Source organism: Miscanthus floridulus, chromosome 10 (genome assembly GCF_019320115.1).
Source record: "Miscanthus floridulus cultivar M001 chromosome 10, ASM1932011v1, whole genome shotgun sequence".
NCBI classification, from domain to species: Eukaryota; Viridiplantae; Streptophyta; class Magnoliopsida; order Poales; family Poaceae; genus Miscanthus; species Miscanthus floridulus.
Genome location: NC_089589.1, coordinates 133,349,727 through 133,362,759, shown reverse-complemented (window position 1 = coordinate 133,362,759; position 13,033 = coordinate 133,349,727). Strand labels below are relative to the sequence as shown.

General features: G+C 42.8%; 1 protein-coding gene across 1 annotated transcript; it reads right to left on the bottom strand.

The window, feature by feature from the left end:
- Window positions 1–4,106: 4,106 nt before the first annotated feature.
- Window positions 4,107–12,541, bottom strand: LOC136489695 (disease resistance protein RGA4-like). Its single transcript, XM_066486261.1, has 6 exons — window positions 12,461–12,541; window positions 12,302–12,373; window positions 9,798–10,403; window positions 5,360–5,632; window positions 4,568–5,227; window positions 4,107–4,334 (listed from the first exon to the last, which is right to left on the bottom strand). Exons 1-6 carry the CDS (start codon window positions 12,539–12,541, stop codon window positions 4,107–4,109), a joined length of 1,920 nt encoding a protein of 639 aa, XP_066342358.1.
- Between the last annotated feature and the right edge of the window lie 492 nt (window positions 12,542–13,033).

Below are 13,033 nucleotides of genomic sequence, written 5' to 3'. Positions count from 1 at the left end.
AACTATCTAAATATGCAACTATGGTTTTGCTAGTATGTTGCTATCTCTACCGCAAAAGGAGTTATACAAGCAATGTAAATGCGGAAGCTAAAGAGCGAGGTAGAGATATGCAAACTCCCGTCGACGACTCCGGTATTCTTACCGACATATCGAGAAGCACGCAAGCTTCCCCCTAGTCCTCGTTGGAGCCCCTTGCAAGGAATCCCACGCAAGAGCCAAGCTTGTAACTCCATGGATAGTCCCGGGCCTTCCCCATGCGTAAGTGGGTCTCCGGAGTGCCTTCCGGCAAGCCTCTTCTGGACCACTCCTCATCGTCTTCACTATCAAAATTCTGGCCGAAACGCTGCAGGCCTTGCTCCCTCCGGTACACGGTGGCGGCCACACCACAAACACGGTTGGTGTGATCTCGCAAGACTACAAGCCCATCCGATGTACAACAATGGTGCGCGCAAGCACCGAATGGTAAAAAGTATGCAAACCTCACTAAACACTAGGCCTAAACCTAGAGCAAGCACATAAGCGGTGGTCTGATCAACCTAAGCACTTCACAAAGCACATACGCTAATCACATAATAAATCACTAAGCACTATGCAAGTAGAGATCACTAAAATGGTGTATCAACACCCTTGGTATGTTTTCTCAGCTCCACTCATTTCAAATGGCCAGTTGGGGGTCTATTTATAAGCCCCACTGAGAAAGTAGCCGTTGGGGATGAAACCCGCTTTTCTGCTATTGACCGGACGCTACTTTCATCCTGACCGGATGCGTCCGGTCGTCCCGACCGTTAGAGCGTGCGATCAACTGATTGGACGCTGATGGCGTCCGGTCACATGCCACCAGACGCGTCCGGTGGCAATTTCACCGCTATGGAACCACTCTGGACTCGATCAGACGTTGCATTTCCTGTATGGTTGATCACCCTCCAGCGTCCGGTCAGTGCTGAGTGTGTTGTCGCGATAGTGAATAGTGTCATCGTCGCGTCCGGTCACTTTCAGTCCTCAGCGTCCGATCGCTGCTGCGGACGCCTGCTGTTGCCGAGTAACTGATCGGACGCGTTCGGTCCCTATAAGGGTTGCGTTCGGTCACTGCGTCCGGTCACCTCTATGAACTCATTTCTTCGCGATCTTGCGTCCGGCTTGGTTCCTATCTTCGTGCTTGGACTTTGCTTGATATCTTGGGTCCTCTCTTATACTTCTAGGGTCTTGCTTATGGTGTTGATCGTGGGATCATCATGTCGCCTTCGTCCAAGTCACGTCTTGCACCCTATTGAACTACAAAACAATCACTTGCAAATTTATTAGTCCAATTTGGTTGTGTTGGTCATCAAACACCAAAATCCAAAGTAAATGGGCCTAGGGTCCATTTTTCTTACAATCTCCCTCTTTTTGGTGACTGATGACAACACGACCAAAGCAAGAAAATAATAAAACTTTTGGAATTTAAAAACTAATTACTTGCTAGGATGCAATGTAATGGGCAAGGTTATATGATGCTAAAAGGTACCAATTATAAAGCTAAAAGGTACCACATGTAAAATATTTTTGGAAACTTATCTTGCCCTTGTAAATGTCCCCATGTGGCATTATGGATTTAAGCCTCGCTTTTGGTCCTACAAATTCTCTCCATTACATAGACTAATCCATAATCCACTATTCTCCCTTTCTCGGACCATTACCACTTATAAATTATTATGATCGGACTTGCGTTTGGTCCTACAAATTCTCCCCCTTTGGAATCAAACACCAAAAAGAAAGACATTAGTAGCACAAGGGAGGGTCAAACTTTTTGATCCTTTGTATGTGGAGTGGAATAGGTCACAAAATTTGACTCTCATATTACATAGACTAAGCTCCCCCTAAATATGATGGAGAATGTAGTTTATGCATAATTGGCAAATTAATGCTCAAAGGAGTTTAATCTATATAATGCATGGAGAAAGCATGTAAATATCAAAGTGAAATCAACATGATGATATCGGTTTAGAAATACCACATGTGGAAACCAATTTGATTTATACCACTTGCAATAGGTGGTGGATATTTGAAGTACGATGCTTAACTCCGGGGACTCCATTTTCCTTACAATGAGACTACTACACATATGATAAGCTTGAAAATATGTTAGTCTCAAAGCATCCAACTTGTAAAGCAACCTCCCCTTTGATGCTTAACCTCCCCCTTGATACATATGATGCTTAACCTTGAGGAGAACCGGGCATACATGCCTACTCCGATGGTTCAGGAGCTATTTTTCTCGCTACCTGTTGCTGCTGCACCAACAGTGCAAGACATTGTAGTGACAGCACTTGTTGTTGATTCTCCCATACTGACAATAAACGAACATGAGGAACCTATCCTTCAAGATCCTATAGAGCCCGTTGTCGCACACGAGGAAGAGCAACAACAGCCCCGGATGGAACAAGTGCCAACCAATGAGGCCCCAGAAGGTCTCAAAGAGCTAGAAAATCAGCCATTCCTGATGACTATGAAGTCTATGTTAGTGAAGAATTTCAAATGGAGGGTGATCCCACCTCATTTGAAGAAGCCATGAGAGGCCCTCACTTGTCTAAATGGCAAGAAGCTATGGAAGCTGAAATGAATTCGATGAATACCAATCATGTTTAGGACTTAGAAGAAATTCCTAATAGAGCCAAAACAGTAGGCTGTAAATGGTTCTACAGAACAAAATGTGACTTCAAAGGGAATGTACAAAGATATAAAGCACGACTTGTAGCAAAAGGCTTTATGCAAAGAGAAGGAATAGATTAAAATGAGTGTTTTTTCTCTAGTCTCATGCATGGATTCTTTTAGAATCATAATGGCTTTAGTGGCACATTACGATTTAGAGTTACATCAGATAGATGTAAAGACGGTATTCCTCAATGGGGATTTGTATGAAAACATTTACATGGCACAACCCAAAGGTTTTGTTGTGGAAGAAAAAAGAACATATGGGATGTCGCCTGCAGAAATCCATTTATGGGTTAAAACAAACCTCTAGACAGTAGTATTTGAAGTTGATGAAACAATAAGAAAGTTTGGGTTTAAAGAGAATGAGAAGGATAATAGCGTTTATGCAAAGTTCTAGAATGGAAAATTCATTTTCCGCATCCTGTGTATAGATGACATCCTACTCACCAGTAGTGATGTTGATCTGCCATTGGAGAAGAAGTTCTTGTCCTCAAGTTTCAATATGAATGATCTTGGTCAAGCGTCATTGGTTCTAGAATTTGAAATTCACCGAGATAGAAGAAATAGGGTATTAGGACTATCGTAAAGGCATGCTTAGAAAAGATTCTAAAGAAATAAAATATGCATGTGAGTGAACCTACGCCTGCTCCTATACTCAAGGGTGATAGATTGGGGAACTTTCAGCGTTCCAGAAACCAATATGGGATCAATCAAATAAACATGGTTCCATATGTTTCAGCTATTGGATGCTTAATGAGTGCACAAGTAAGAACTTACCCGGATGTAGTTCACGTGTCCGGGATGTTTTGACAGAAGTCCAGTCTAGATATAGATCACTGGAACGGAGTTAAGAATGTCTTGCAATTTTGCAAAACATTAAAGGCTTCATACTGAGTAAGGAAGAACAAGTACTCTCAAATAGTTGTGGGTACAAATGTTAAATTTCGACGAGATGTGTAGTGAAATCCACAGTAGTTGCTAACACTCGCAGTTGGAGTTTTTATTATGGAAAAGCTCTAACTAAACAGTTGTGGTATCATCAATGATGCATACCCATAGTATAGCTTGTTATGAAGTGGTTAAGGGAATTTGTACCCGGAATTTACAATGGTAGACAATAGCAATAACCATTTAAAGTAAATCACTCCTATGACAACAAGTGAAGTGTGCTGCCAAACATATTGACATTAAGTTACATGTTGTAAAGGAGAAAATCCAGAATCATTTTGAAAGCATTTGAGCTAGCACCGCTGGGTTGGGCTTCCTGATCCTCTTGGTCTGGGCTTCGACAGGTTGGGCCTGACGCTCTTGCTCATTTGTGTCTGCAGCAGAGTCTTCTCCTGATGTTGTACGCTGAGAGTGATCGGTGCGGCCGACACACTGCAACAGCGATGGTCATGCTCGCTTCAATTAATTCAGCAGTAGCGTTGCTCAGCCAGGCTCGATGCCGGCATCTCCTGATTACCCTGTGCCGGGCCCGGTTCCGGCTGTGATCCATGGCCCTGAGCTATTGTCAGGGCGATTTGGTTGTTCGGAATCTGCAGGTTGAGTTGCTCCCGCACTGAAACCCCGACTGCGTTGCAACCGGGGCCCTTAAGCAATATTTGCTTGAGGGACGACTTCAGGAACTTTAGTCCAGAAAACTGCAATGAACATCTATCATGACAGTACAGTTTCACGTTCTCAAGCTTGGGCACCGCCCCTTGAGCGAACTGTACATGTATGCGGGGGCTGCATGCAATCTTCAGTACTTTGAGTTCACCAAAGGAGTTGGTTGGAAACCTTATACTGTTGTGCCGTTTGATGACGCCTGATGAGCTGACGTCGATGGCACCCAGTGTGTGCAGATCCTTGAGTGCCCCAATGCCTCTCGCACTCTGACGCCTCCTTGACCATCGCCAGCACGAAGGTACTGCAGCTTGTGTAGCTTGACGATGCTTCCAGGGAGCCTGACAACACAGGTTCCTCTGACATCCAGAGCCTGGAGCTGCCTCAGGCCACCCATGGAACGTGGGAGGCGAGTAATCTCTTTGCACCCTCTTAGGGAGAGGAACTTGAGGCGTGGCAGCTGCTCCACGATTTGCTTGAGGTCACCATCCCTCAGATTGCTCGTGGTGCCCTCCAGATCGAGCACCCGCAGCACCAGCATCATGTCCGAGAGGAAGAATGGTTGCCACTCTCCTGACACCGTCAGAGACCGTAGCCGCGAGAAGTCCAAGCAGTCGAACACAGCTTTCTCTCCCGTCCATTTCCGGATAGCAAGATGCTGACCTACGTGTTCTTTTGAGGGATTTCGTCCACCCTCCAGCACGGTGACTTCCAGTGGCAGGAAAATTCTCTCTTCTGTTTCACACAAGGTGATGTACTCCAGGAACAAAGAGTTGACCTGGCTAGAGCTCATTCTCATGGTCCCAGTCCGACTACTGCTCTGTGGCGCCGCCGGCTGCGTTATAATTCCCAGTTCGGCAAGCTTGTGGAAGAGCTTCGTCTCCGTATACACCACCATGCTGCTGCTGTCTATGCCCTCCGAGTAGCCCTACGCGATCCAACGCCTCACCAATCGGTCCCGACGAATGTTGCGTCCTTGATGGAAAATCGAGAGATAAAAGAGACATTTCTTGATGACGTGAGGACAAGCATGAATGTTGGAATGCATCGAGGTGAACACTCTCAGTAAACTGCCAAGATCTGGATTAGCCCTCAACTCTTGCATGAAGTTGTCATTCAGATGCCTGAGCGCCGCAATCTTTGCGGCATCACCATGTTTGGATACCAAGTAGCTCCGTAAACAACCTACTACTTCTGGAGATCTGCCACACTTGTTCATGATACCAAATGCTTCCTCTGTCAGCAGCATATCAAACTCTTCGTTTGTCATTTCGGGATCCTCCTGCCCAGGGGTTCCAGCTGGCACTACTTCACATAGCTGCTGTACAATAATCTGTGTATATGCAATTCGAAATAGGGAAATGTTATTAGTTAGATTAGACTGAACGCAATAACCGTATCGTTGTATTACATGTTATTTCACATGCACAAACTAGAAATTTTAGCTGTTATTTCACATGCCATTTTTGTTTACAATCTTGCTAATACTAATTAGAGGCCCTAAAGAAGCCTCCACATTAATCCAGCCGAGACGAGATAGGAAACAAGATAAATCGTAGAAATTTCCATGATCAAAGAAATATCAATCCTTTAGTTTTTGGTAGATTCTAATAATCATTATCAATAATAACCATTATGTTATATACAAAAAAAATTACGCACCTTTGCCATAATGAAAAATACATAAAGCTAACTCCTAAATTTGTATCTAAATTATCCACATCGTCCATTATGAAAGAAAATGTAAAATACCCCATAGCATTACATATAAATTATAGAGCTATGTCACTGCAAAAGATAATTTGAAATAACCCCTTAATTTGTATTTAAATAACCCACATAAGCCATTATGAAACATTATGTAATGTAACCCCTAAGTTTTCATATAAGTATGCTATATATGTTTCTAAATTAGACGCCACTATTAAATGAAAAGCATAATGCTATGCAACAATGTAGACTTTGTAACATTCATACAATAGATGGCAATTCACTTTAAGTTATATCAACTACATATATTAAATTGCATTTTTACTCTTTGTTCATTTCTTAAACACACTAGGCATGATAGAGACTCTGTAGTTTTTATCTAGTTATGATAAACTTGTCAATTATTGTCCTATATGTTTTGTCATCCATATCCATAGTTTCTTCATTTGCACGGCATCTCCGTGTATCTTTCATATGCATCTAATTGAAACATTAGCTTAAACTATGTGGCTCTTGCTGCAGCTCATATCAAATGATGTCATGAATCCAAATTTTGTTTTTCAAAATTTAATATTATTACTTCCAATAAAGTTTCTATCCTCAAGTTAAGTTGGAACTCTAGTGCTGGTTGTATCTTCTATTAACTCTCATTTTATACTTTTTAATAATATAAAAGGATTTTAGGTCGTAGACTGCACTCTTAGAAATACAATGTCATAAACTTCCATTTAAAGTTTGTATCGCCATATAATGATTGTTATTACTCCAAAATAATTTCAAAGGCCAGGAAAATATAGCCACTTTTGGTCTGCACTAACCTCTCCCACTTCTCGAGATGTTGGACTTCTTTATTAAGGAATTATATGAGCAATAATGTCGGGTTCATAAACCCGGGGTCCATCATGGACCGGCTTTCCAGCAAAAGTTCGGCCCAGCAGACGACGTTGCGAACGACGCACAAACTCCTGGGCCGGCCCAAACACCTAAACGACAGGCCAAAAGGGCAATCCAATCTCTGACCGGAAGGCCTCGCTAAGGAGGAACATCGCTCGCTTCCGACTCCGGCCCGCCTCTCCGATCGGAAGGCATGGCCAAGGAGGAACAACGCTCGCTTCCGACTCCGGCCCGCCTCTCCGACCGGAAGGCCTGTCTAAACACCGCTTCCGAACTCCAACCTGTGTCTCCGACCGGGGACACACCGAACCCCTGCTTATATCTCTTCACCGACTGGCGCAGTCGAAGCCAACTGGGACCAACCGACCGGGGACGCCCCGCTCGGTGAGGACCAGGAAATGGACGGAGCAAGTAAGACAGGGCACTCAAGTCAACCGCAATACCGAGGACCATACCCTATACACCTATAGGACAGTACCGACTGGGCATGTCAGAAGAGTGCCCTGCAACCTTCAGGCATGTCAGAACCCAAGAAGTGTTGTAGGCGCCGATATTTGCCCTACAATGTTGTGGGCACCCGCAACTCCCATACCAGACGAGCACGGTAAAACCCCTCGCATGCCTCTGGGCATCAACAGTATGGCAGGCACCGACGTCTGCCATACTAGAAGAAGACGACGCAACCTCCCACATGCATCTGACGTTAACAGTGTTATGGGCGCCTACAATCATCTTGTACCCGACGGCGTGGGCAATGAGACTTAGCATACATACACTCTCTCTATCTCTCACTTGTAAGGCCATCCCCTTTATCTATAAAAAGGGGTGCGCTCTCTCACCGAACCACCAGGTTCAAACCTCGAGCACACACTCAAACACTTAGCACATAGCGGAGCTCCCGTCACTCTCGGCCCTTCAGACCAGAATCGGACCAGACTTCTTGCACCCCCCATCTTTCTCCCTTACATTTGTAACCCCACAGTAAACTTCGAGCACCTGGGCTCAGGAATAAAGTCACCGACCGACTCAAACTGGACGTAGGGCACGTTGCCTGAACCAGTATAAACCATGTGTCATTGAGTGCTAGGCCACATCCGATCACAACGTATGGCAAAACTACAAATATTTACGTGGTGGTCACTTTCTGCACCGACAAATAATGTTTAATTTCCATGAAGGTGTTTAATTTCATGGAGAAATTGTGGCCTTCATAAACAAATTAAGGACAAACCGGTTCAAATGGCACTAAATCAAAGAAGCAGAACATTGTTTGACGTCGCTCCAAGACAATGTGAAGCCATAGTATTTTCTTTAGTATAATGGAAATGTTGAAAACTATTACGCCATATATTACACCTCCAAAATTTTCTGCAAATACTGCAAATACTGAATACTGCATATCTGGCGCGTGTGTTCTTTTTTTCTTCTGGACTTTCCAATCAAATTTCACAAAATGAAGATGAAGAACTAATGATCACACTCTCCTGCTGCAATATATAATAATGAATTAATAATTTCACAGCACCCTGCTTCCAATACAGAGTAAACCGGTGTCCCAGATCGCATGTATCAATTTCCCTTAGTTTATGGTTACTTCGAACAAACAGATGCCTAAGAATCTTACATCTTCATTTCACTAGACAATCAAAGATCAGCGGTGGTTGCCTAAATTTAACATCTCTTGATATTTACAAAATTTAAAAGTCAACTTAATCTTACAATACTTATTTTCAATTATTAGGATATTTTTCTTAGCCAGATTTGGTGGAATCTCCTACTGATAAGAACAAATCAAAGAAATTGTAATCTAGCTAGGATCATTTGTAATGTACTCCCTCCGTTCCAAATTATAAGACGTTTTGGCATTTCTAGATACATGGCTTTTACTATGTATCTAAACATAATTTATATTCAGGTGCATAGCAAAAGTTATGAATCTAGAAAAGCCAAAACATCTTATAATTTAGAATGGAGGGAGTATTTCATGTAAGATCAATAAGGATTGAGAACCTTTAGAACACATTTGTTTTTCTAATTTTTTTTGTTCTAGGCCTTCATTGGACCGCTGTGATGTTTAGTTTCAAAATGGCTAGATGATATTTTCTCTTATTTTTCAGTTGACTTATTTTATACTTAGTAATGTGTGAATGAATTTTTAACGTTTTTCCTAGTATTACTATGATATTTCTACAAGACTCTTCAACCTATTCATCATTTCTATGGTAATATAAAAAACACAGATCAGAGTTATAGTTATCCAAATGATCTCCATCATCCAAATGATCTTCATCATCCAAATGATCTTAACAATTTAATTAAAGCTAATGGTTCTCTGTTAATTCTTAAACCTAATGTTTCTCTATCGATTCTGTTTAACTGGCTTTGTAAATATATATAAAGGTACCAAGAAGTACCATGATTGTAACTTGCTTTTTTTGTTTATCTTATTAGGTTATACCTTTTCGTTCCTAATGGTACCACTCCAAGCTAGGAAAGATACAAAGCCAATATTATTGCTCCTCTTTCTTATTACCACCCTACCTAACGTAGAACCTCTTTGTATAGACTAAAATAAGTTACTAGCTGACAGAAAAACTCTAGTTCATTCAAACAATCCAGCTTATACTCTAGCTTATAGCTGATTTTAAACTATTCAACCGCCGAGCTTATAAAAAGCTAGTAGTTGGCACCCACCAGCTATATATCACAGCTTATAAAAAATTTAGCTAATCCAAATGGACCCATGGAAACCCCAAATGAATTCAGATTCTCATGACGGTAATCTCCAAATTAAAATAGCATGCATGCCAATCAATTCTATCAAGTCAGACTAGAGTAGCAACCACCCTAAAAGTAAGTCGATGTTTGTTTTAGGAAATTAAATAAAAACGTACCTTATCTCTAATGTGATGACGCATTTCATCTACTCGTAGACTTCGAATGCTGCATATCTCATCTTCAATTGTTGCACAATGTCTGGCAACAGTTGGGTCCCTTGTAACAACAACGATACAGCTTATACAAGCTGTCAATGGCTGCCTGGCCTGTAGTATGGAGTTCCAGTCATTCGTGGACTGCAAGCCATCAGTAACAAGTAGGAACCGCCGCTTATGGTGCATAAGTTTCGAACATTCACTGACGAAATCTTGGCCCATATTTGAAGTTCCTATCCAGCAGAAGAATAATCTCCGACAGAACTCCATGATGTCGAAAGGATGGGGTACATCGACCCAAGCATACTCGCCAAACAAGTCCTCCAGCATCTCGCGCTGTATGCATCTATAATACATAGTTTTGACGATAAATGTTTTTCCAGCACCAGCATTCCCACACACTGAGATCACATGATGTTTGTCTCTCCGGTCTGGTGAAGTTATCAGCTCCTCAAGTTTCTTTTCTTCAGAAGAATCACGACCCACAAGAAGGTTAGAACAAAGCCAATCGTAAGCATCAGCCAGCTTTGACGAGCGCCTTGGCCTGATCAAATTGTCATCATCACACTGCAAAGGACAAGAGACATAGTCACAAAATCAACTCAGATCCTTGGGTGGCAAACTAAACTTTTAAATTTCAAGTTCACTTGATAGTATACCACTTGTACTGTAATTTACATGTTACCACTTTCAAAAGTGATTATGTGAATATCAATATAAGAGCTAGGTCAAACGAAAGTTGACTAAGGCCCTATTTCGTATAACTTCTTTGGGAAGCACTTTCCAATGAAGTTGTGCAAATAGAGTAAAAATATAGTCAAAATAAGAAGACCTGACCTAGCTTCTTCTTGTTTTTGTACAAATAGGAAAGTTGTGTGAATAAGCACGAATAGAATAAGTTGGACAAAAGCATGACATTTGGTTATTATTTTCAGCTTATTTTGGCCCTAAACAACTTATAAGCTGTATCAAACAGGGCTAAGTCCAACATGGTTTGTTTCGAATGATTTAAATATAGTTTCCAATTAAAACTTAATTTGCTAAGAAACTTCGAATTTCACCTGAATATGTATGCTGAGAAATTACATGATTTTTTTACCTTCTAAACTATGTTTGTAGATATATTTCTTGGATTTTTGGAGTTTATTTGGAGACTAAACTGGTTAACTTAAGACTCAAATCACTATTGGAGGCTGCGGCTTTGCCGAGTGTTTTTACACTCGGCAAAGAGCCCTTTGCACTCAGCAAAGGCTTTGCTGAGTGTAGCACTCAGCAAAGTCCGCTCGGCAAAATTTTTCTCGGCAAAGGGTCTTTGCCGAGTGCTTTTTATCGGGGCACTCAGCAAAATAAAAAACAATTTTGCCGAGTGCTTGGGGCAGCACTCGGCAAAATATTTTCGGCTGTTGCGCGCCGGCCGTTAACGGTTATTTTGCCAAGTGCCCGACCCAGCACTCGGCAAATTTTTTTTTATTTTTTTTAAAAATTACTTTGCCGAGTGCTCCAGCCCATGCACTCAGCAAAGTTTTTTTTATTTTTTTTAAAAAGTACTTTGCCGAGTGCCCCTGCCCAGGCACTCGGCAAAGTTTTTTTTATTTTTTTTAAAAAATTACTTTGCCGAGTGCCCCTGCCCAGGCACTCGGCAAAGTTTTTTTTTAAAATAATTTCTTTGCCGAGTGTCCCTGTTTAGGCACTCAGCAAAGAATTTCTGGATTTTTTTTAAAAAAATACTTTGCCGAGTGCCGCGGCGAGGCACTAGACAAAGATTTTTTTTTTTGAAAAATCTTTGCCGAGTGCCTTGCCCATGGCACTCGGCAAAGACCCCGAGAATTGCAATTTTTTTTACATTCCATTGTAACAGACAATATATATATATATATATATATATATATATATATATATATATATACATCAATCATCATATCTATATCACCAACATGCATTATATATCACAAGCACACGCATATTTAATAAATCGATCAAAAATCCATCACAAATGCACCAAAGTTCAACATCACAAGTTTATTATTACAAGTTCAATATCCCTACTGCGGCGATGGAGACTGCAGGTGTGGCCCCCTGGACAACGGTGAAGGACCGGACTGTGGCGAAGGGTTGACGTGATCAGCCGCCGGTGACACGCTAGCGGGATTGTTTGAACCCGCCGACGGAGGCTGCACAAAAGAGAAGAGATTGCATGTGTTAGACTCAAAATTGAAAATTTCGGCAGCACCTCCCCTGCACGGGGAGATTTCCAACCTGCAAGAAACAATGGCACGAAGGCCGACAATCACAACTGCACGAAGGCCGAAATTCACAACGGCATGAAGGCCGACAATCCCAACGGCACGAACGCATTAAACTTTCATACTCACAGGAGTGAAGTGTAGAACCGGAGCTGGAGCTGGCAACTGCACTTGGACACCCGATGCTTGCCCGATGGTTTGCATGATCTGATACATGTCCGCCATCTGCTTCTTCGTGGCCTCCAGCTCTGCAGTCAGGTGCGCTTGCGTCTCCCTTGTCTCTGCCAGCTCGGCCTGCAGTGTTTCAATCACACGTTTCAGTATTGTAAATCTGATCAATGTGTGTAACGTTCAATGTACGACGAGTGAAACCGGAATTACCTGAAGTTCGTTGACCCGCGACAGTGTTGGAGTTGGCCGTGCACGTATGGGAAGGCTTCTGGCCGTGCTCCATGCCCTCATGTCGGAGATAGAGGGCGCAGAGCTCGAGGAGTCGGCGCCGTCTGCAATCCACAACCGCCCGTGCTTCCTGCATTGCCCTAGCCTCACGATCACCTCTGTCTCAAGGGGCTCAGTGCTCAGATTATGATCTGAGCCACGGAGCGCCCTAACCGCCTCCGTGTAGTCTCTGACCTTAGCGTGGACGCTCAAGTCAGAGTAAGCCTGGGCAGGGGCATCCGGGTTGAAGACAACACCGGATTTCACCGGGCCCATGTGGGACACAGCCCATGCCCCAAACTCCGACACCGGCACGTCCGGGTGTGCCACCTCCTGCGAGAAAGACGGCAAGATGATTAGAAATTAGGCAAAATTGAGCATTAGAATAGATAAATGACATCTCGTACAAGTGCCCACTTGAATGCGGGGAGGTTGTGGCTGCCTTGGTGGTGAGTTGGAGCGGTCCTCAGTGCCCGCTTCTGCTTGCCTTGCTCGTGCTTTACGATGTACGCCGGG

Coding starts and splice junctions, on each gene's coding strand:
- LOC136489695 (XM_066486261.1), bottom strand. CDS start 12,541: ATGAGGGCATGGAGCACGGCCAGAAGCCTTCCCATACGTGCACGGCCA. Junction 10,404..12,301: donor AGGCCACGAAGAAGCAGATG/GCGGACATGTAT, acceptor TGTCCTTTGCAG/TGTGATGATGACAATTTGAT. Junction 4,335..4,567: donor ATGGTCAAGGAGGCGTCAGA/GTGCGAGAGGCA, acceptor TGTTCATTGCAG/TTTTCTGGACTAAAGTTCCT.